Below are 23,632 nucleotides of genomic sequence, written 5' to 3'. Positions count from 1 at the left end.
TAAAAAAAAGAAAGCGAAGCCCCCGCAGAAAATCATATATCAGATGTTTATAAGCACACGAAGTCATAATGATGGCTGCATGCCTAATCTATATTTGTCATTGTACAATTGCACTTTACTTAACTTGCAGTGTACTTCGTAAGTGGCACAGAGATCCAACATTGCTGTTATTGCTGAAAGCTGCCTATTATGATAAACTATTGCAAGAAAGCATTCCCGCTGAAGCAATTTAGACCAAATTGGTAATACTGAAAGTGAATTGATATTGAAGTCTACACCCCGTTCTGACACCGGTACCCAGAAAAGTGAAATTTGATCACTTTTACCCATGAGGATCACTTGGCATGAGGATGACAACGCAATGTATCAGTTGACAGCTTCTCTCTCAGGGGTTTGGACGCTGCTCTCAGCCTTGTCACCTGCCCCATCATCATGGGCTGTCTGGAAGAAACCACACTAACAGGAGGCAACGTGTTACATCATTGTGAACACTCCTCTCTCTGAACCACCAGACTTCAAACATGATTTTTAAACACGAAGATTCAAAGTCATATCTTATATTGACATAACACTTAACCATCTTAAGGCTATTGCTGCGTTAGAAAGTAAGATTTACCATTTCCAGAGATGTGGGCTCTTCCCTGGCAATACCTACCTTCCACAGCAGAAACACCAGCAGAGCCAACATCAGCAGTCCGGCCAATATGCCCACCAGGATGATCCACCACAGAACACTGGCATAGTGTGCAACTGTCCTCTCTGGGAACACTGTGACTCTCACCTGCAGAAATGGAATCACTTATATAAATCTGATGTGATTCATTCATTTTTGAAATTGTTTTAAATATATACAGATTTGCTGTTATGTGATGAGTGAGTGATCTGGGTAATATTATGGTAAGCAGAACAGCATGCAGCATAGTGTACCGTCACAACACAAGCATGGTCATATTCACTCCACTAAAAACAATACAAAGGCTGACACCTAATTCAGGCTTCGCATGTTGAGATTTTGATACAAGCTATTGAGACAAGAAATTGCTTTTCTTTCTCTTTCTCTTCTTTGTTTTCTTTGTTAAGAAAACATCTTTGATTAGCATCAGGTTACCAACAGACAGAAGAGCAGGCTATGGTTGCTTCCGATGGTTCTGGAGCACTTTACCTGGGTTTCGGCATTTTTCAGAACAATGTTCTGTGGAGACGCATCGAGGCTAACGGACGCTTTCACAATGATGTGAAGGTAATGCAAGTCTGAATAATCCTGTGTGGAAAAAAGAACGGCATATTCCTTACTTCTACATGAGAAATGGGTTTATAAAATGTGTAGTCATTGTTCTTTCTCTCTGCTTTGCTTTCTTTGGTGTCTTCCACAGAGAGCCTCACTGTACCTCAATGAAAGTGGCATTCCAGAGACGGGCCCTTAGAAAGATGACTGCATTACTGTCCAGACCCTGTAGAGGGCATCTGATCTCCACACATCTCGCCTCATTAGTACACGTCTGCAAGGGAAGGCAAGTCTTTCAGCCTCTTTCAAATCACCTCACCACATCTGTTCACAAAATAACAAGCACAAGATTTATCTTTTTGCAAAAAAAAAAAAATAAATAAAACTGTTGATGTGAATTAATTTACCAGAGTTTTGTACTTTCTTTCGCCAGCGAACAGAGAAAACTCTCCTGAATCTGAAGCTTTTCTGTCTCCAACTGCACGTGTTTTCCTAGATGAGGAGGACTGTTGAAATCATGGTTTTGAGTTATCAACTTGTAAGTCTATTACATAAAGAAGTGCATTATTACAAAAAAAAAGAAAACTTCACTGAGGCAGATGTATTACTTTTCCTCTTCTCCACATCACAGTACACACATTAGGAAAAGCTACCTCAGTGAACTTGAATGGGTTGATTTCTTTCCCAGGGGAGCAGGGGATGGCCTCCAAGCCATCTGTGTCAATCTTCACCAAATACAAGATCCATTTCCCAGCGGCAGTCTCTTTGGGCCACTGGATGTTCAGAGAAGCTGTTCCAAACGATTTCAGAGGCTTTCCCAAATTGATTATCTGTTCAGTGAACACAAAGAGGTGAGATTTCATGCATGAAAGAAAACACTTGTGTGACATCAGGGGACAGTTTGTGATGTAATGTGAACTACTATGCGCCGTTTTTATATCTATCTGGTACAAAAAAAAAAAAAAAACTAATCGGAAACACTATACTGTATGCCTGTCAAAAAAACACAGTAATGCTTGGAATTGTTAAATAAGAGAGTGGGAATTACCCTGAACTGGTACTCAATCAGACTGCCAATCTCCTCCTCTGTCTTCACAGCACTCTTTCCTTTCACCTGTCCCCCAAAGTACACCTGGGAAGGCCTCGCCACTCTGGTGAACGTCAAACACCACATTAGCGAACATGCAAACCTGTAGCGTGGGGCAGCAGAAACCAGATGCTTCTGGTGCTGGCAATTAAGTGGCGTAAGAGAGCAAAATCTGAAGCACTCGTGGTTTACGACTTAACTGATCTGAAAATACACACGGATTACAGGATGTCAGCAGAGAAATGTGCTCACCCTGAGACTGACAGCAGCAGCTCGATGATAACTTTGGCCTTGGCTTTCATCGGCTCAATCTTTTTCTGCTCACTTGTCCTGGAAAAGGAAATAAGCCCTAATGTGACTGTGTTGATTCTGTCCAAGGCAGCACAAGCAGAATACCTAACTAAGTAATTAAGTAAGAACAATGATATAAGATATATGAAAATCCCAGGTCAAAATGTGTTCTCCCTCATGAAAATGTTAACAACCTAAATGAAACAGAGAAAGTTTAACCATCATCCTCTATATTCTTTTTGAGATCAGGAGATCAAGAAAAATTCTAGAAATACTTACATTTCCAGCTGAAGGTCTATTTCAATCTCTGTGGTGTTCAGAGAGATACCAGCAGCACTCAGAATTACGTAGAAAGTGATCTGAAGAAAAAAAAAAAAGATTTCCAGATGAAGTTGAGATTGACACACTCTTGTGGGTTGTTCTCATCATACATACTTCTCAGGTGCTACTAAGTGAATTCTGCTTTACTACAAATAACTTTCACAACCCTCAGCTTTCATAACCTTTATCAGTCAATTTATTAAGTATTATTGTAATGTTGCAGTATAATATACTTTTTGGTACAAAACATTTTGTTTGCAACTCAGTAAAAAATACATGCGCCAATCAGAAGATATTGCAGTTGTGAAAAAGCAACCCTTCTCTCTCAGACTGTGAAAGGCGTATCAACAAACCCTATTATATGGGAAGCAAATAACTGATGACAATGAAACAAATTTAATGCTGTTTCTATAATACAATACACATGAATATAAGCAGATCCTTTCCTTTGTATATCTATATAAATTCAATAAATACAGTTGACAATGTTAAAAGTTGCAATCATCATCTATTTTGATGGGTTTACTGCTCCCCAAAAGACTGAAGGCATTTATGTCCACTGTAATAACACAGAGGTTGGCTTCAGATTGAACAGCAGGTTCTTCTGTCCAGCAACTGGAGGGTTGCACCTGCTCCCTTTAAAATACAATCTGCCCCAGAGAAATTTTCTGCTCAAAAGAAAATATCTGCACTGCAGAAACTTTCTGCTCTTTTTTTTTTCCTTTGAGAAACTTTCTATTTGAAACAATTAGTTTGACCTGCTTTCAAAAACATCACATTTGCTCAGGACCCCTGTCAATATAGCTTTCAGACATAGCCATGACCGTGAGCTCTGATCTGTTATCCAGCTCTGTCACCCTCTCTGGATCACCCACTCACCACCCTGAAGATACAGAGTCCCTACATCCTGCATCACCACTCTGGCTGACTGTCACATGGTGTCTCCTCAATCACTCATATATATGTAATGTCTGTTCATGCATATTTCCAGGAGTGTATCTCAATATCTCCTTTTGCAAGGGGTTAAGTAATATTTTTTTGGTTTTTCCCACTCAGTCTTACTTTGGTTTATTTTTTAAATTTTTCTCTGGAAACAATGGTCTGTAAACTGCTCTGTGGGGAGAGGGACGGACAGCAAGCTCTCTTCTGTTCAACCACGGGACCACTGTAAATGCAGCAGGTGACGGCACTGAATAAGATCCACTTCCAAGACTTACTTCTGAATCTCTTTTGAACGGCCTCCCCAGTTCACAGTCTGCCCGTGACCCATCCTGATTGGCTACACAGCGCACTTCCTGTTTACCCTACAGGGAGATAAGAGAACCAGTTACAGCACTGACCCGCTAGGAGGAGCGCTCAACCCTGAGACGAAACCACAGCTTGTAGCTCACCGCGGCCTTCTGGGATCGGAAGGCCGAGTAGTGCAGAGAATCGGGGAATGTTGCCACCAGTCTGGCTTCGTGGGCATCATCCCCATTGTGGTTATTCACTGTGACCTCCAGGACGATGTCCTTCTGGTCACTGAGGGATAACACTGCTACTCCATCCACTCTGAAAAACAGGAGACCTCACTGACAGTCCCCTGGCACTACGGACAGACAGTATCAGACAGACCTCAGCGCACCCCTAATTGTCTCCTTATATCCTGATGTCTACATAGTATTTACGACTTTTTGTGCACCTCCGTGGATTGCAGTTGCACCCCTCTGTATCTTCTCCTGGCGCCAAGCCTACCTCGCCCCATTGGTAATGTGAAATGTGACAAATAAAACCATAAGTGCAGCACTTAAATCATTTTATAATGATTCTGCTCATTGCCAGGAGCCCCTTGTACTCATACTCACACAGGTAATGCAGTAAACTCATCTCTGTTGCGCTCTCTCTGGAAGAATTTGTGCTGTAGCTGTAAGTTACTCTGGCAAACGCTGTCAGCCCCACATCCCTCCTTCAGAAAGGTCACCTGAAACAGAGTTCACAGGGCTTTTGTGTTGTGATTACACTTACAAATGGCTGGAAAAGTGCTATTATTTGTCTCAGCTGAAACGTGAGAAAAACCGAAAGGAACACTGGATCTGTTTAAAGTGTGTTTCAATAAAACTGTTCCCATTCCTCACATGTGTTCCCACGTTTCACAGACTACACATGTATTTTCAAAAATTTATTTTAAATACCCATAAATACTATTTTAAAATAGCTGATGAGTGCATTGCCCTTAATTTATTAAGTATGACCTGACCTTTAAAGTTAGAAAACAGTTTCCACAATTAGTTTTTATAAATACAGTTTAGGTGCATCCTGACAAAAGTGGCACACTAACACCCAATGAGGAAATGGTATTAAACTGGTAATTACATAAAAATGTCATATTTAATACATAAACAATATAATTATCTACTTTGGAATTTTTCAAACTTAACTAAGCTTTCTTTGCACTTAAGATACTCCTGGATGAAATACTTCAGATATCCGCAACTTACTGGTGGCTAAAAGTGAGTGGCCAAGTAGAATGGTTATTTATACTGATGCAGACAGGACAACATGCTCAAAAATCATTGTTTCAGTGCAACAAAATAAAGATTTCTCAAAATGTATTAATCCTTTCTTCCTACCACTTCTCTAAACCTCCGAGTGAAGTTCAATTTATTGATAACTGGAATTTATTTGGTCATACGCATGTGCAATACAAAAGAGATGGTCCCCATTATAATTCAGACCATCCCAAATGTTCCACCTAATAATGTACAAAAAAAGTCTGAAACAATGACGTTAGACAGTATCTGCCTGACTGCAGGCTTGCAGCGCAATGCTGTCTCCTGGCTCCATTTAGTGCCAGGGCTGGTGAACTGTGTTCACATAAACACCCAGAGTCCGGAGGGAGAGGTAATCACTCCCCCATCCTCAAATTCTCTGGCAGACGGGAAAATTTAACTGCCGCTTTGAGGCCGAAGGAAACGGAAAAGGACACTTTGTTTCTACAGGTGTTTTTCCAGTCTAATTCTGGACCTCGCTCGGTGGGCAGGAAACTCCCCTTAATTGTGTGTGCGTGTGTGAGATCAATAGCCCTGTAAATAGGCTCCTCAAGTGAATGACTGTTGGTTGATGGTTATCAGTGCAGATTAAGTGCCTGCACAGACCCACAAAGCTTTATATTATATTGATGTGTTTATCTTCTCTTCTGTGCCGATTTTTAGTCCATCGTAATGACATAAAGATCAGCTAATACGCACAGGATGAACTGTGCGTACTGTGAACTGTCTGTGAAGCAGCCTGTGTTACCAGTGAGAGCAACAATCTTGTGGAGAGAGAGTTGGATGATACTTCTAAGAAGGGTTACTTGATTTCATAGATTTTGTGCAAAATGTAACTGTGACTACTAATAGTCATAATCATACTTCATGCTTACTTGTTTCACACAACATGGACATCCAGAGAAGGTCCAATGTTTGAGTGGGAGACTTATCTTTACTACGTAGGCAAAACACATTGTCAAGGTGCTGTATTTAAATGTCCTCAGCCCCCACACACAGGTGTGAGGTGTGATGTGGAAGATATACCCTTCAAAAAAACACCATGAATGATTATTCAGACAAATCAGGCAATGATATGCAAATATGGTCATATGATTAATTAATTACAGTGAGTGGAAGATCACCACCAATCTGCACAGTGATATTTAAATAATTGTAATTAATAATTAAAATAATTAAATAATTAAGTGTTTCTTGTTATTTTTATTTTATTTATTTTTATTTAGTACAGGATTGTTTAAAAAATGCTGAATGCTTCTGTGTGGCAGGAGTGTGGTATAATGGTAAGAAGCAGGGCTTGCAAACAAAAAGTTTTGGGTTTGATTCCCTGCTGGGGCACTGCTGCTGTACCCTTGGGCAAGGTCCTCAACCCAGAATGGCCTCATAAATATCCAGCTGTATAAATGGATAAAATAGTAAGTTGCTCTGGATAAGAGTGTATGCTAAATGACAGTAATGTAATGTAACGTGACACTGGAAAGGGTGGGGTGAGGGTACAGAGGGCTGCTGCTCCTGCCCTTTTTTTCGGACGATGTGTTCCCTACCACGCCCTGGAAGGTTTCAGAGGTTGGGATAGCAGCAGCCTCACACACAGCCACCTGCACAGCTGATTGCTAATCACCTCAAGTGTGGCTTGTTGTCTTCATTCCGCCAGAGAAAAAGGGCCTTGAAGTGGCCTGTGGGGTGTGGGGGTTTTGGTTTGATTTTGCCTTTTGTAAATTCTCACAAAACTTGTTGTGTTGGATTACTGACTAAACCTATTCTATTGTGTTTTCTCTATTTTGCATAGCTCCAGAGTGGGGGAAAATAAGAGACTACTGGCCAAATTGATAGCTTGGATCATTGTGTTCTTGTACACCCACTACCTTCACTTGAACTCTGCTTTTAGGAATCAAGTGTTCATAAGAATCAAACCATCTGGGATGGATGGGGTACTTTTAAACAGAGTGCACTGTATTATAGAATTTCTTAAAAGGGGCAAGACAATACTTGTTCATTTTGCTTTACTGTGTAAAACACTGAAAGTACACTCTCAATATCTGAGTTCCTGGTGCTACAGAAAGTGTCCCATTTGGTGCTATTTGGCTGGTTGCTGTGGTTACCTGCGTGATGACCTTGCTGGGCTGGTTGGAGTTGAGGACAGGGAGGAGCTGTGGGAGAGAGCTCCGCCTCTTACCCCGCCTGGTGCTCTGAATGGACACGGCCACCTCAATGGGAATGCCCCGCTGTGTATCCTTAACGTTATCCTGAGAAAATACAGGTCAACAGGCCAACAACAGCAACAGCCAATCAGATATTATTTACAAGCTAGCCAACAACACCAACAGCCAATCAGATGTTATTTACAAGATGGCCAACAACACCAACAGCCAATCACATGTTATTTACAAGCTGGACAATAGAAAGACTGAAACGCTAGAGCACCTGCAGCTTGAGCTCAGCTGTCATGCAGCCCCTCTTGTTCTGCCCGCGGAGCTCCAGGGTTCCCGAGGACTGAAGGTCCTGGTCGCTTTTGGCATCCCTCAGGAACTTGACTCTGCTGGCCAGGCCCTGCTTCCTCTTCTCAGAGTCCACTTTAATCTTGTAGGCCAGAGCTGCCAAGACACAGAGCAGGGCATCACGAGCTGGCCTCTACAGCTGGCCGCCCAACCTCTACAGCCAGTCAATAATTTACCTACTCAGTTTGGGGTTGTAGGAAGCTTGGTTCGCCGTATAGGTAAAGCATGCGTCAATCGTCAAACTGCAAGCAAAAAACATTTCACCGTTTGTTCAGGTTTTTTTTTTTTAATCATTTTTCTAAATGATTTCACTATCTTTTTGAAGTTGTAAAGCTAACAGAAAAAAGTGGTTTAACTGATTATTGTCAGAAGCTATTCCCCAAGGGACATCATCATCTCACCAAACACTGTTTCCACAGGTTTTCTTCGTCAGGTCAATTTCTTTTGGTGTTATCTTGACAACCTTCTCAATGTTAATGACTGGTCTTGCCCTATAGCAACAATAAATACCATTTCACTTTGACTTCAGTTACATAGGTGATTATTACATTGTAGTCATGGTTTTGATCAGTTACACAGGTTTATTTATTACATTGTAGTAAAGGATTAAACAATTACCTGTAAACGAATACTGCATCTGAGAGAGATCCAACAGCAAGGTCAGGGTAAGAATTTCCATCCAAATCCATGTTCCCAGCCAGAGAATACCCGAATAATTTGATATTGTGATCATGTCCTTCAAGAACCTAAAATTAAAGAAGCATTTGTTAGTAACATATAAGGGCACAGGGAGTTTACTCCCTGTCACATGGGACTGGTCTTGCCCAGAAGACTGTTTTTACTATTTTCCAACTGGTTCAGCCTCTTTGTACTAAAGTGGCGTCTTGATAATGAGTTTCCCAAATCTCACATCACCCATTCTCCTTTTTGCAATGCAGTTTTTACATGTACATTACAGTCATTTAGCAGACACTTTTATCCACAGCAGCTTACAGTTTTACCCATTTATACAGCTGGATATTTTTTCACTGAGGCAGCAGTGGGTTAGGTACCTTGCCTAATGGTACAACAGCAGTGCCCTAGCAGAGAATCAAACCAGCAACTTTTTGTCTACAAGCCTACACCACACTGCTGTCCCTATAATTCTGGTGGCCTGGCCCACTCACACCAATTCTACATGTGTCTGAGGCTATACATAACTGCAACAGACAACTTTGGATACTTGGCAGTATCAGTTCTGTTGTAACCCAATCTGGTTTATGGTTTCATTCTAATCCAAAGAGTTACCCAGCCACTGATCCCAACCCTGTGGAAAACCCCTCAGCCGCTGACCTGCACTGGCTTGGTGTCGACTCCTTCAGCAGAGCCGTGGTAAATGTACACTCTCCCTGCACCGGCATCATCGTAGGGAGCTCCAACAGCAATGTCTGCGTGAAACAAGAGGTTTCCGATTAGGGGCTGCGGGCTTCTTTCAGCACCTGTCAGCGGTGAGAATTTAAGTGCCATTTCCATGCTTTCCCACCTTCGTAGGAGTCCTGATTGACATCCCCAATGTTTTCGACTGCCAGTCCGAACATGGACTCCTTGGGGCCGTTTAGGCGAATTGGGGTGATTTTGTCCCAGTTCCCCTCCTGATTGATGTACACGAACACTGCTCCCCCAACATCCCCGTCTTTCAGGAAGAACTGGGGGGCTCCTACGGCAATATCCTGCCACCTGAAAAGCAAGTTAAACCATGGTGTATTACTGAACGACGGCAATTGCTTATTCTCAGTTCTGTCAGAGGTAGGCAGCTATGTCTTGTCCTGAGGACTCGGTTGTCCCAGATACTTAGCTGTAGAATTGCCTGGGAAGTTACCCAGCCTCAATTTGTGCAAAGATGACAGCAATGGACCTGCCTCTAAGTCAAAACACAGCGGCTCTATGAGAGAGACGTCCCGCTGTGTGGCAAAGGGGCAAAGCTGTTACACTCACCCGTCTCTGTTGAGGTCGACCACAGCAACATCATAGCCAAAGGAGGAGGCCAGTCCCGGCCCCTCCAGAATGAACTCTGGAGACAGCATGAGGACCGGCTCTGAGTCTGTCCTCAGCAGGATCACCACCCCGCTGTGATTGGCCCGTGGTGCCCCAGACACGATTGTCAGCTCGCCCTGTCTGGTGATGCCTTTCCCAGAATCCACAGAGAATCCTGCCAGTTGAAACAAGGTCAACCAGAGTGCCTCAGTGTATGGATGGACAGAAATGTCATTTTAAGCTTACAAGTAAATGAAAATGTCTTAAATGTTGAATGTAAACGCTTTAGATGAAGTCCAGCAGTGGAAAACCAGACATAGCAACATGAGGAACTGTTGTCCTTGACTGCTTACTAAATTAAGAAAACATGTTAATTAACAAATCTGATTCTTTGCATATTCAGCACACATAATGCAGCATTAAGAAACAAACAGTAAAGCCAAAAAGTGGTGTTGTTTCTCAGGTATTCATCCTAAATGTCTATACACTGAGTGACATCCTTACTTGATAAATTATTCAGCCGGTATGACCCCAGTTTGAGGGTTTAGCGTTGCTAATTACCCCAATTATTGGGTATTTGGAATTGTAGGAGAAAACACACCCATTGGCTGGAAAACCTACCTAAGTAGCTGTCAGTTGGTACTGGCACAAGATCTGGGTCCAGGAGGTTCTCAGCCCCAACTTCATAAGGTCCATCATCAAAAAGGCCCAGGTCCAACAGGCTGCTGTTCTTCTGTTCTACTCGTACAATACCTGCAAAGCAAGAGTTACACATGCATGCCTAAACACACAATGCGAAAGGACGATATGAAACACAGCAACTCACCACCAAACTAAATATATATAATATTGTCTGGAGGCTGATCATGAATATGTGAACAAAACAGTCTGAAACTGTAAAAGTGAATGGTTTATCTGTAGATGAGAAAAATGTTACTTAAAGCTGGAGCTTTGGAAAATAACTTGCTGTTGTGGCATTCAAGATGACACTATGACTTTATGTCGCAGCAAGTCATGGGGGTGTGGCTGTGACACGTTTTCCAGATATTTCTGAAGACCATCGGCACATCTGTTATTCAATGAAGAGTTAAGTAGATACTGTAATACGAAGTAGATAGTGACCTACCAGATATAAAAATTATTATAATTAGAATGGTAAGATGGAAAAGAATAAATTGTATATTGTCACATGCTAAAAAAACTGCTTTCTGCAAGATAGGTTTGTTAGATCAGAAGATATGCAACCATCAACCAGCAAGCTATTTTACATTACATTAGCAAAGTTATTAGTATAAAGTAATAAAAAATTCCCCCCTCATACAGACCTTCAGAACATCACGAGACGACCTCCATACCTTTCCAGCTGTAGGCTCCGGGAGCTCCAAACACGGTGTAATGGTAGTCCTTAGTGAAGGTGGCGGACAGGCCCTGCTGGCAGAATCCGAACCTCTCGTGGCCCGAGGCACGGCCCTCGCAGAATTTCCAGAGACCGCCATCCTCGTCGGACTCGGGGTCGATGCTCAGGTCCTCGCTCAGCACGTAGCAGCGGCCCGAGAGGTCCCGCATCTCCTGAGGCGTGTTCACGAAGTACCGCCTCTGGTAGCGATGCGCGCAAGTCTGCAGTGAGCCGGCAGCAGAGTTGCACCAAATTGGATCAAACGAGGACATGGATCAGCGCAGGGAGGGGTAAGGCATATGGGCAGGAGTGTGGTGTAGTCTACCTTCCTCTATATCTATCCTAACTACCCATATTTTCTATTAAAAAAAGCACTCTGCACTAGTTTAGCACTTAACTCAGTATTTCAATGAACTCTTGTAGTACTTTCTTAACTAACCCTAACCCTAACCCTAACCCCAGCGCAGGGAGGGATAAGGGATATGGGCAGGAGTGTGGTGTAGTGATGAGGAGCAGGGCTAGTAACCGAAAGGTTGCTGGTTCAATTCCCCTCTGGGGCACTGTGGTTGTACCTTAGGGCAATGCACTGAATCCAGAATTGCATCAGTAACCATCCAGCTGTATAAATAGATAACATGTAAAAACTGTAACCTGTGTAAGTTGCTCTGGATAAGAAATGACTATAAATGACTGTAAGTGAGGCTGACTGAAATGATGGGTGCCTCCTTATCAGAGGTCATGGCGTTAGGAGTGCTGCTCCTCACTTACCACAATCTTCCCACCTGGTCCCTGGCTCTGCACTGTCACCCCCATCCACTGGTTCTCCTTAATCTCCACTCTGAGGTTCACTGCATGCACAGAAACATACAGGAAAGAAAAATTCTCAGCATATTTCCCCAAGGTTACATCAATGCTGAATCATTGTGACTGCGCATTTCAAACAAGCATTCTTCACACACGTGACATCTACAGCTGACGACTATCATGTACATGAAATGTGGAATTCCCAGCAGTCCTTGCTTTGAGTTAATGGTAATGTGCTTTACGGAGAGGCAATCACTGAGTCAGTCGCAACAGCCACCTCTGTGGAGCGCTCACCTTCATTGTCGAACTGGACGCGATTGCAGTCGTTGGAATCAGGGGTAATTTCACAGCTGTAGAGGCCCCCTGTTATGTTGGCCTTCTGGCGGGGTAAAGCTTTGGCATGAGGAGCTCCAACCAGCAATCTGGAAGAGGTAATTGCTTACGTTTCTCGAACTGACACACAGTTTATTTCATGATTTGAAATTAAACATGCTGAGTGATGTAGATATGTGTGCTGCTAAATGTGTGTTGTGAGGTAGAATCATTTTGGTTTATAGGAATGACGTCAAGGTAAGAAAATTAACACTCATCCCTGCCGTCTTTGAGTTTTTTTCTCCTCTTCAGACACACATCCTATCTGGCTGCATAGTATGCCGCAAGGCAGCAGAGTGGTATGATGCTAATGAGCAGGGCTCCTTACCCAAAGACTGTTGGCTTGATTTCCCTGTTGAGGCACTGCTGTTGTACCCTTGGGCAGTATTTAAGCCAGAATTACATCATATATATATATATATATATATATATATATATATATATATATATATACATCCAGCTGTATAAGTGAAATTTCAGTTTTTTAAATTCTATAAAGTACAGTATCTGAAATGGTTTAACCAGAGAACAACACCAAAACATTTAAAAGATGTTTTAGTTTTTTTTTTCCACAACAGTTTTAGGAGATGGATTTGTACTGTTTGTAGGGTCTGCCGTAAGTGCCTGTAAGCGTTGTAACATCAAAGACTTGCAGTTAAAGGCAAGAGTCCTCAAAAGCCATTTCCTCCAATTTGCCAAAGCAATTTTCTCTCTCCATTAAAAAGGTAAAGGTCCAAAAACACTTTTTCTGAGACTTTTCCTGTTGAACTTGTGTGTTACTCATATAGCTTCCGAACTGGGAAGGAAATTATGTGCAATGAAGTTGGAATACTCTTAAAAATATAACTTCTGTGATGTTCCTGTAACACCTCAGAAACTCTTGAAGGGAACACATCATATGATCATGATGTAGGGAACACTTTTCCATTTGGCTTTAAATTTAAGACACTCAACAAATGTCTCACTTACTCAATGCTCTTCAGACAGTAAGTGTGAACCATTCACTAATAAAAAACAATTAGAAACACACCAAGTCAATAAAAAATTGACCACACCATCAACACGTCCAAGTGCTTTTAAAGGGGGCCTTTGGAGAGAGGAGAGGTGGTAAAGGATCATGGGAATGTACTACTTGGGCAACACTATGTGACATACTGCAGACATTTCCTTTAGACCAAAACTCCTTTCACCCTTGAGAGCTGTCCACATGAGTCCTGAATCTCTGCTGTACACACGCTATTGGTCCATTGCATGACAAGGGTTACTCTTTATTAGTCCAGGACTTCCTCAATGGCAGAAGGTAAGTCTTTGATTAGTTAATTTTACTTCCAGTCTTTTAACATCATCTGCAGTCTGCCAGGTATTTATATAAACATTGTAAAGAGAGTGGAAGACACAGTGCTGGTACTTACTTTCTCTGAAGCCCATAGATTTTGATTAGATTCCTTTAATTTTCTGTTGTGCATAGAAATTCCCTTTACACCTTTCAACTCATTCCTCCAATAAAGTAAATCTAGCACAATTAAAACAACATATAAGAGTACACATAAAAAAGCATAAAGGAACATGACGTAGTGTCAAATTTTGTGTCAAAACAGTAAGACACAGATTTGTACATCACAGTTACACTGAAGCTTCCCTTCCCATGTTACTCAGTGTAAGATCACTCCTGCAGCGATGTAGCACCTATGTGCACTTCCCACATGCTGGGGGGGGCTTTGTTGTTACAGGGGAGGGGTGGGTGTTATGGGGGGAGGGGGGGTGTGTCGGTCCGACTTCGTTCAGAAGCGGGGGTCCGCTGCAGATCTTCCCGCAGAATTTGGCAGCTGGCTGAAGGACAACATTGACATCCCCTTGCCATACCTCAGCTCTCACGTCCTGCTGGCCGCACTCAGGAAAACAGGCTCTCCGTTTTTGGGGAAAGAAAACGTGCCCGTGTGATGCTGGGAGGGGCGGTGTGGGAGTACAGAGGGTGCTCAAGCATTTTTTTTTTTTTTGGTTTTTACTCATTCCCCCATAGCCCTGGAGGCTTCAGGACTGGGGACAGTGGTAGCCTCACACCCTGCACACCTGAGGCTGATCACTAGCTGCAAAATAAAAAGCCAACCCCGTCCATTGGTCTTTATTTATGTAATCAAAATTGGACATCCGGGCAGACTTTTATTGTGATCATGTCCCTACACAGGCACAGCCAGCACCTTAATAACAATGTGTCGGGGCAAATTGTTATCTTCACCTTTATTTATTTCCACTCTGCTGAAGGTGTTATGACACCAATAGTTAGAGGGGACATGAGAAAATCCAAACAGTTCCGATGATCAGCCCTATCTGAAGGGCAGGTTGCATTGCCATTTTAGCCAATACAGAGCTGTGTAACAGACTGTGTGAGTGAGGGACATGGACTGGATGGATTACTGTGAGGCCTGCAGTGTACCATGGCCTGGTCCCCATCATTTATGCCTTACATACCCAGAGCGGTGGGGTCTGAGCCAGAATGCCTCCTTCTGCTGCTTTCTGCATATCATATCACCCAACCTGAGACCTGTCACTGACTCACTGTCCTGGGATTGGACACCCACTGATATTCCCTCTTTGACCTGTCAGATGGGACATCTGAGGAAATACAATATAATAGTAGATATAACAGTTCTTTAAAAATTCACCTTTGGGAGAACATGGGTAAAACTAAAATATTACCTGTAGACCACGAGAGATCACAAAACCAAGGCAAGGCAAGTGGGGACATTTGAGCCACAAACAGAACTCCAAACTGTCCAAACTTTTATTGAGCTATATTTTGGAGAGGATTTGCACACTTTTTGAGAAGATGCTAGCACAGCTCCACAATGTCTTTTTTGAAGTGTACTGTACTGGTGACAGCACAAACCTGTGGCACTTAAGTTTGCAGATTTAAGCTCAATGTCATATAGTATTGGCTTAATGTTGTACTTCCTTTGACAGTCGCATTCTGGAAATGTTTTCTAACAGCAGGACTACATTGCAAGAAAGGCGCTAACGTTTTAGTCTCTGTGCAACTAATTGCCTAACTCAATCGAATGCAGTTCAGTGAATCGGCCTGGATAAGAAAGTCTGCCAAATGGCTAAATGTAGATGTAAATGTAGGTGAAGTCACGGTGCGTTCCTTCTGGAACACTCTATTCTGCACGCACACGCTAAACCAATCCGTCATCCACACGCATGTCAGAATCACTTGCTCTCGCTTCTCTGCAAAGGTTGGTCAACACTGTTCCTTCCTCTTTTCACTTCGATTCATTTCATCCAAATTTAAACACAATGGCAAGCAAAAGAAATGAAGTAAAAGACGCTTTGCACCTCCCTACACTTCCTTTCCGACCCAAATGTGGCTACTGAATGTCAACATAAATTTCAACTGTATAATAAGGGCACAGAAGGCCTAAAACCCCAAAATCGTAATTTCTGTAACAACGCCTACACAAAATATCAAAATTTAAAATTTGTTTATAAATCACAGAAATGAAAAGAATCGAAGAATATACCTGGAATGCATCAGTATCTTAAAGACATGGTTCCTTGCATTCATGCTACCTAATGACTAATAACATTATTTCTCTACAGGTTCGGATGGAGCAAAAGATACTGTAATGCGAGGATTACCTGTTACAGTTACTTAAAGAATATATACACGTCTTTAGCAAATGCGTTTTAAGTTAAATTTGTTCCAAGGCTTTAAAAACCTGACTGCTGGTAATGTACACCAGGTTACGATTTTCAGAATGAAAATGTATTATGATCTTTGGAAACTCAGCAAAGAACGCACTACCTGTTGGCCACCATCAAGTGCAAATTATTTCAAACACGTGATTAAAAGGTAATACGCCAGCAACACAAACTTACATCATCTTATCAGAAGGATTGAGTTGTCTATGCAGGGCGATGGAAAATCCGAACAGGCTGCCAGCTTCTCCGTTTTTCCTCAGAACATTCCGTGTGTCAAGGTTAAAAGCTGAAAGATGTGTCCATTCCAGTAGACAGCAAAAATGAAGAGAAAGCAATCTCCAGGAAAATGCCATCGCGTTTAGAATATACGTTTTCCCACGTTCGCCCGCTGCTCAAACCGATTTCCCCCGCTTTCCCTTAAAATCTCGGTTCTGTACCTGAATGGTCTCGTTGTTCTCTAGGGGCTTAGATTTTAAACCGAAGAGCGCGCAGCTCAGCACACGTCCGTAAATCACACTATACGTCACGACCCTGGGCTTCACTCTGTTCGAAATACAGGTCTAGGATCTTGCTTTACCTGATCGTACCGTGTGAGCTTTATAAGTAACTAAACTGAACTCCATACCTCGACAATAGTTTTTTTCTGCTGAATGGAATGTTTCCGTTTAGATATGAGAGAAAACTGAGATTGCCTGAGAAATGCACCTGCAGTAATATGTTAGTAAACAAACAGAAGTACTTTGAATGGCCAGTGGCTATTTATTTCCCTGTTTATGACAAGGTAACCCATCCAAAACACCCCCCCCCCAACTGTGCCATTGTAAGGGGCCCAATCAAGGCAACAAGAAACACCTGGGTTCATTACCAGTGATCTACAGGTGTGCTTACCTGACTGTGAGACTGCTGCTCCAAAGGCCTCCAAAGTTTGTTAGACCACAGGAATATTTAATGTTTTCAATTGCCTCAGTAAATATCCAGCTGTATAAATGGGTAACATGCAAAAATTGTGACCTATGTAAGTCATTCTGGATAAGAGCATCTGCTAAATGACAATAATATATAATATAATAAAATATATCACCTAAGCTCACCCCTGGCAGACCCACGAGGCAGGACAGTGAGGAGATCTCTGTGAAAATGGTGGCTTGAGCCAATTCACACTGCATTTCCGTGACAGAGGTGTCTGACCATTACTGCTGCTGCCCCCAGAGTCTCCAGAACGCTTTGTGTATTTATAACTAAAAGTGTATCGCATGCCAGGTTAGTCATCAAAGTGTGGTTTCTTGAGCGCCTAAAATAGCTCATCTGCCAAAACAGAGAATTGTGTAATCACAACATGACTCCACAAGGAATTCATCGACGTACTGCCGCAGGGCAGAAAACAGACTGGGATATTCTGATGCAAGATGGTGAAACTATGTGTTTCTGAATGGAAGTCATAGCGTGCGTATTTCAAAGAATGCTCCTCTTATTGGCTTTCCTTAGACCCAGCAGCTGTTTCTGTGGATTGTTCTTACACAGGGCCTGTCAGTTCCCCGGAGGAGGCTGTCAGAAACTGGGGGGGGGGGGGGGGGGGGTCAGACCCTGGTACAGGTGCGAGATCTAGAGGAGACACCTGCACATCACCATGGTAATCAGGAGCTCTGCCACTTCATGAATTACAGCTGGTATCTGGCAGGCCACATTAGGTAGCTGATAAGTGCCACAAATGGCATGCCGCTCCATTCATATGGAATGGGTCTGGTACCCACCTTTTCAAATGCTATCTAGTAACTAAATATAGTTTGTCACATTGCTGGTACAGTAACATGTATAGAGCATAAGGGATTGGGTCCATCTGATCATCTGATTGCTGGGAGAAGCAGGTCGCTGCCCATGGTGCTGTAATAATTTGGGCAACAATTATAAGTTTCCCTGCAGTTCTTGGCGTTATTTGATACACATGCTAGGTATGTCACTCATGCTTTGGATCTATTTTCAAAATATGCCTTTCAAAAGTGGACAATTGTTTTTCTCATGTATCTACTAAATTTAAAAATGACCTTTGGGTCAAAACAATAAAAATATTAAACATGCATCGTTTTAACACTAATTAACCGCAAAAATAGCTGTTGAAAAGGTCTTAATCTGGCAATTCTGAAACATTCTTACGTAACATCTTGCAATTCTGGCACCACTAGATTTGTTATGGCATTGAGAGTGTAGTTTCCCATATAACAGAATTTCAGAGGAGTATCCATAAGTTTAACCACGCGAGGGCGCTGGTATAACAGTTTTAAAAAAGCAGAGAAGAAAATTTGATGGCTGTTAGTACTTACTCCTACCAGCAGGTGGCGCTAGAGGGAGTCACATTTTGATTGTTAAATTGTCCTCATATTGTCCAATAATCTGAATTTGCAAAGATGCACGTTGTTTAATCTGTCAGATGAACTGTTTGCTCCAGCTGTATAGAATCAACTGCACAATGCAGGCCCACCCAACATTCATGTATATGCATGTACCACTCTTCTCCTTTTCTCATCAGACTATCAAACTAAGAATAATAACTTGTTATGTTGTGATATGGCAATAATAAAGGCCATTCCTCTTCTTCTTCTTCTTCTTATTATTATTATTATTACATTATTATTGTTGTTGTTGTTGTTATATAGTAGCATCTCAGGTCATACAATTAACTTTGATAATCAGTATTCAACAGTTGCTCTAACTCTATGGCCAATACAACTTTTTTGCCTACCATACACACAGTTCAACAAATTACTTACCAGTAAGAGGGAAAAATGTAAGCATTATTAAATGTGCCTCTTTTTGCACTGTTGCTAGTAATAATTATATTCTTCTCTATCTTTAACTACACAAAATATATGCACTTCTACAAAACTCAATACTTATGTGTTTATCAGCTCATTTTAAATCTCTGGGTTGTGGTTGTACTCAAGAATGTTTTGTTTGTTTCTATATCCCAATGCGGGATGAGGGGGTAGTCAGGGAGGAGCTGGTCTGGAGGCGACACAGAAGTGGTTAAATGTTAAAACATTTGAGAAATACTGCATGCGCTGGGAAAAGGTTAATGTCATTTATCTGGATTGTCCACTTTAATTCCGGCCCGTATAGAAGGCTTGGGAGAAAGCCAGGGGTGAGGATGGAACCGGAACAATGACAATCTCTTTTCTTTGGAATGTGTCTGTGCAAACTGACTGAATCATCAGATTGGACATAAGGCCTCTGTGTAATTGGAATGCAGCTAAGTGACAATAACAACCCCTAGACTAGGTTAACAATACTTGCTTTAAGAACACCCATGACACTTAGAGCTAGTGATTTTGTATTCCCAGAGCAAAATGTATTACCCTTGACTGAACACAAATGATCTTACCTTTGACTTCACAGTAACATTTCCAGTTTATTGTGTTTTTAAATTTGACGATATCTCTCACTAAATCACTCAATCATTCACCCTGTGGGAGTCCTTGGTGTTTCGCTAGCCGTATAAAACATATTTTCCTATTTATTGTTAGTTACAATTCTGCAAATAGATATCTCTTCATTGTAAGTATATTCTTTTTGTTGGTTTTTGTTCAAAATACATTATTGGCTATGGACGATGGTAGTTCCAGACGTGCGCATGAAGTCATTCTTTGGCGATAACAGAATGTGTTGTAAAGCGCTTGCTGTTCTGGGGCGGGGGAGAATTCTGCGGTTTCTTCAGGTAGGCACGCTCAGATAGTAAGCACCAGCAATTCCGTGGGTTTTAATGCCTATTTTGCTTACCTGTGCGCTTGGGAAGGCTGGCGCCTTCAGTGATTAGTCTGTCTGGTTACCAGGTTAACATCTTTATGGCGCCGACAGATGGCGCACTGAGGCAGAAACGCGTTACACTGGTGCTGCTTCCACTATCTTACATGACATTCAACATGTTGTTCTTTTAATAAGTATGCTGATTATTATTATTTTTTAATTAAAGCCTATAACGAAATCATTACGACGACACTGAGGGTGTCTGAACATAGATTCAATTTTCATGGTTTAGAGACAATATTTTCAAGCCGAGTAAAGGGAACCAAGGATACAGTTTCAGTAGACAACCTGACTACCATAACGTCAGAGCTTAATTATTAACGCTTTTTATAACTCGGGGAGTGACAGTAATATTTCACTCACAATATACTAAATGGCATTAAAATTACGCGAAGTTTTATGTTGAAAAATACATCAAACCGGTAACAAATAATTCAGCGAACAGCGACAGAGCGGCAATGCGCAGAACCGCTCCGGAATATCCCGCACTCATTGGCTGCTGCGCGCGGACGGCCTCTGCCTCCCACGTGACGCGCGATAAATGCGCGCCCGCGAGCATCTCTGCAGCAGACAATCAGGAATCCCGGGCGCAGAGGCTGCGATGCGAGTGCAGTCCAGCCAAACGGACCACGGACATCCATAAACTATCCGCTTATTCATACGTTTCCCAAGCCATTCTAAAATATTTTATAGCACTACTTCTAACGATTTCGTCTTTAAAGACTATACTTTGTTTTTTATTTTCAACTTTTTTTGAAATACGATGACTGGAGTTTTTGACAGTCTCGCTACAGATATGCATTCGAACCAGATTACCTCGAATAACTATCACAGTTTGCACAAATCTCTGGAATCACCGACTCTACCAGTGTCCACCGCGACGGACAGCAGCTACTACAACAACAACCAACAGTCTGGACACTGCGCAGGATCGCCTTACGGACAGCTCAGTTCTTACCAGTACCACACCGGTGGAATGAACAGTGTTCCCTACAATACCAAACCCTACGACCTCGGGTTCAGTCCGTCCTACGGCACGTACAGCTCCTACGGTTCCAATGCCTCCCCAACCCCCACGGATGCAGGTAAACAACATCTAATTTAATAATCATATTAGTTAGCAGTCATGATTGTCTCGATTGTGGCAAGATCCTTTGATTTTCCGGACTCGCATGTGTAACTCTTGATTTTTTGTGTGTGTATATCTCAGAGAAAGAGGAGGCTGAACCTGAAATCCGAATGGTCAATGGCAAACCGAAGAAAGTCAGGAAACCCCGAACTATTTATTCCAGCTTCCAGCTCGCAGCACTTCAGAGACGGTTCCAAAAGACGCAGTACTTAGCTCTGCCCGAAAGAGCTGAGCTGGCGGCCTCGTTGGGCCTCACGCAAACACAGGTGACAAAATACAGATAGCCTATATTTTTTATTCTATTTTATTTTATTTTTCGGATCCTTAATCCGACTTGCTAGGCCTGGAGAAAAAAAAACCTGCATCACCTACTGTACTGTAGAAATCTTGCTCATTGCTAATAACACTTAATTCAGATGAGAAGTGTTTAATTCTTTTTTTCGGTTTCTTCATAGGTGAAAATCTGGTTCCAGAACCGCCGTTCGAAGTTCAAAAAGCTGTGGAAAAGCGGAGAAATCCCCCCAGAACAACATGTGGCCTCCTGCGAATCTCCCCCCTGCAACTCCCCGCCTGCCGCCGCCGCCTGGGACTTTCCTCAGAATCAAAGAATGAACAGTATAAACACCAGCCTGGCTCAGAGCACCAGCCCTCCCAATACGACAGCCCCTACGTTTTTAGCAAATTACTCCTGGTACTCGTCCACAAACTCCGCGGCGCATCTACAGCCCAACCCGCTGTTACAGCACCATCACAACCCCGCGATGAGTGCGGGGGCGATATTTTAACACTTGTCGTAGTGACTCTTCGAGAGAATCTATGAAAGAAACAGGTATCACCGAATTGGCTTTTCCAGGCCGACGTCAAGTCCATGGCTAGAGGACAAAAACAAGAAAGACGCAGCTATGGTAAACTTGACCTTGATAACAATTCTCTGTCTATTTTCACCTGCCTTTTTATTTAATTGTATAGGCCTATATATTTTTTTAAGATTCTGCAAGAGGCCTGTAACGTCTTCTGGACAGATCACTACATTTTAAATTATTTTGTATTTATTTTGTTGTTGTTTGTTGGGGGATATGAAAAAACAAAAGCTACTGTTTTAAAGACTACTAATATCCAAAGCAAGGAAAGTATTTTATTAGCTACATTTCACAGATGGACTTGTTTCCGTGAAATATTTGCAAGTAACTTGTTTCACAGCAGGCATTGTATCAATAAATCTAATATGTAGCACTCTTTAAACTGTATTGGTGCCTTTTGAAAATGACCTCAATTATGTCAGACGCAAATGTTTATATGTACCGAAACTCGTTTTAGTAATCTATGCGTTTAATTTTTATTTGTATATAAGGTAAGTGACATACATTGGAAATCATGTGTCTGCATTTCGTGTTTTATACAGCCACAGGTATCTCTTTCAAATGTCGCCATTGATAGACGTTTTCCATCTTGTTTAAATTTCGCAGACTACTGCGTTCTTAAAATTAGAAAGCTGCTGTTTATATTCTACGCTCATTCACATGTAAACATTTTATTGTCTTGAATATTTATTACGAAGTCGACTTTTGCGCTGTTACCTTTATGTAACTGAGAAGTTTCTTAATTAAAAACATGTTGACTGTGTCCGAGACATTTACGCGGCCTCTATTCAACAGTTTGTTCGTCCGTAACCATGCCTTCAGACTGTTCTGTGCTCATTCGACAGGACACAGTGAACTGCATTTCACTAGACGTTAAGCTTGTTTTGTAAAGCGTCTGGGTCGATTTCAGGGTGCTCGAATTATCTTGAAATATTTCCTTCGGAAAGACAGACTCTCGTTCGACCCCGCCTCCATCAGGCTGGCGCCAGTGAATTTCTCCCAGTATTCCTCGCTGACGAAACGGCTGTCCGCACAACGCGACTCTGTACTGCGAGGACGTCTTTTGCTAAAATACCACACTTTCTCAATAATAAGGTCAACGAAACAATGCTGAAATATTTCCAGTTCTCGATAATTATCATGCGGAACATAACAACAGCGGAATGTGAAACGGTCACGCCGTGGTTTGTGCAATTTCTTGTTGACGTTTTTAGAAAGGTGTTCGGACGTTGTAAAGATTGTTCGAAAGGCGTCTTTGCATGGGACCTTAGAGCCACAGCCTGTGGTGCAAAAGGAAGAGTGTTCGAGGGCAACACGCCTCGGCACGCACACAGAGGGCATGGAGTTTGGCTGGATGCAGCTCTGCAGACTCTCTGGAGTCGGAGCGCGTTCCCGCAGACTTTTTATGAACTCCACACAGCCAAAAACTAGGCTCAAAACCGCCCCAAGCAAACCAATAAAAACACTGCATGCAACTTCCAGTTCAATCGCACGCCATAAGGCCCTTCCAATCAGCACTTTTAAATATATATCTGATGAGACTTTATGTAAAATTTTTGGGAAAGAACACATCATATCTTACCTCCTTCCCCAAAACTCCGCCTTACATAT

At 42.2% G+C, this 23,632-nt stretch overlaps 2 protein-coding genes across 2 annotated transcripts; one reads left to right on the top strand and one right to left on the bottom strand.

The window, feature by feature from the left end:
• Positions 1-366: 366 nt before the first annotated feature.
• LOC118785400 (integrin alpha-6-like) lies at positions 367-16,473 on the bottom strand. The gene is made up of 25 exons (XM_036540015.1): positions 16,412-16,473; positions 12,458-12,585; positions 12,128-12,207; positions 11,319-11,580; positions 10,585-10,716; positions 9,925-10,138; positions 9,473-9,666; positions 9,283-9,377; positions 8,569-8,696; positions 8,352-8,441; positions 8,131-8,192; positions 7,877-8,046; positions 7,555-7,698; positions 4,769-4,884; positions 4,316-4,475; positions 4,142-4,228; positions 2,883-2,962; positions 2,565-2,642; positions 2,274-2,376; positions 1,879-2,055; positions 1,633-1,731; positions 1,389-1,499; positions 1,163-1,261; positions 656-781; positions 367-456 (listed from the first exon to the last, which is right to left on the bottom strand). Exons 1-25 carry the CDS (start codon positions 16,414-16,416, stop codon positions 367-369), a joined length of 3,030 nt encoding a protein of 1,009 aa, XP_036395908.1. The 5' UTR covers positions 16,417-16,473.
• A 4,140-nt stretch (positions 16,474-20,613) lies between these two features.
• Positions 20,614-22,665, top strand: LOC118785839 (homeobox protein Dlx2a-like). Its single transcript, XM_036540780.1, has 3 exons — positions 20,614-21,117; positions 21,243-21,427; positions 21,617-22,665. The coding sequence occupies exons 1-3, from the start codon at positions 20,796-20,798 to the stop codon at positions 21,944-21,946; spliced, it is 837 nt and encodes a 278-aa protein (XP_036396673.1). The 5' UTR covers positions 20,614-20,795; the 3' UTR covers positions 21,947-22,665.
• The last annotated feature ends 967 nt before the right edge of the window (positions 22,666-23,632 follow it).

Source organism: Megalops cyprinoides, chromosome 11, assembly GCF_013368585.1.
Source record: "Megalops cyprinoides isolate fMegCyp1 chromosome 11, fMegCyp1.pri, whole genome shotgun sequence".
Taxonomy (NCBI): domain Eukaryota; kingdom Metazoa; phylum Chordata; class Actinopteri; order Elopiformes; family Megalopidae; genus Megalops; species Megalops cyprinoides.
The sequence above is the reverse complement of the archived record's forward strand: the minus strand, read 5'-3'. Positions and strand labels throughout refer to the sequence as shown.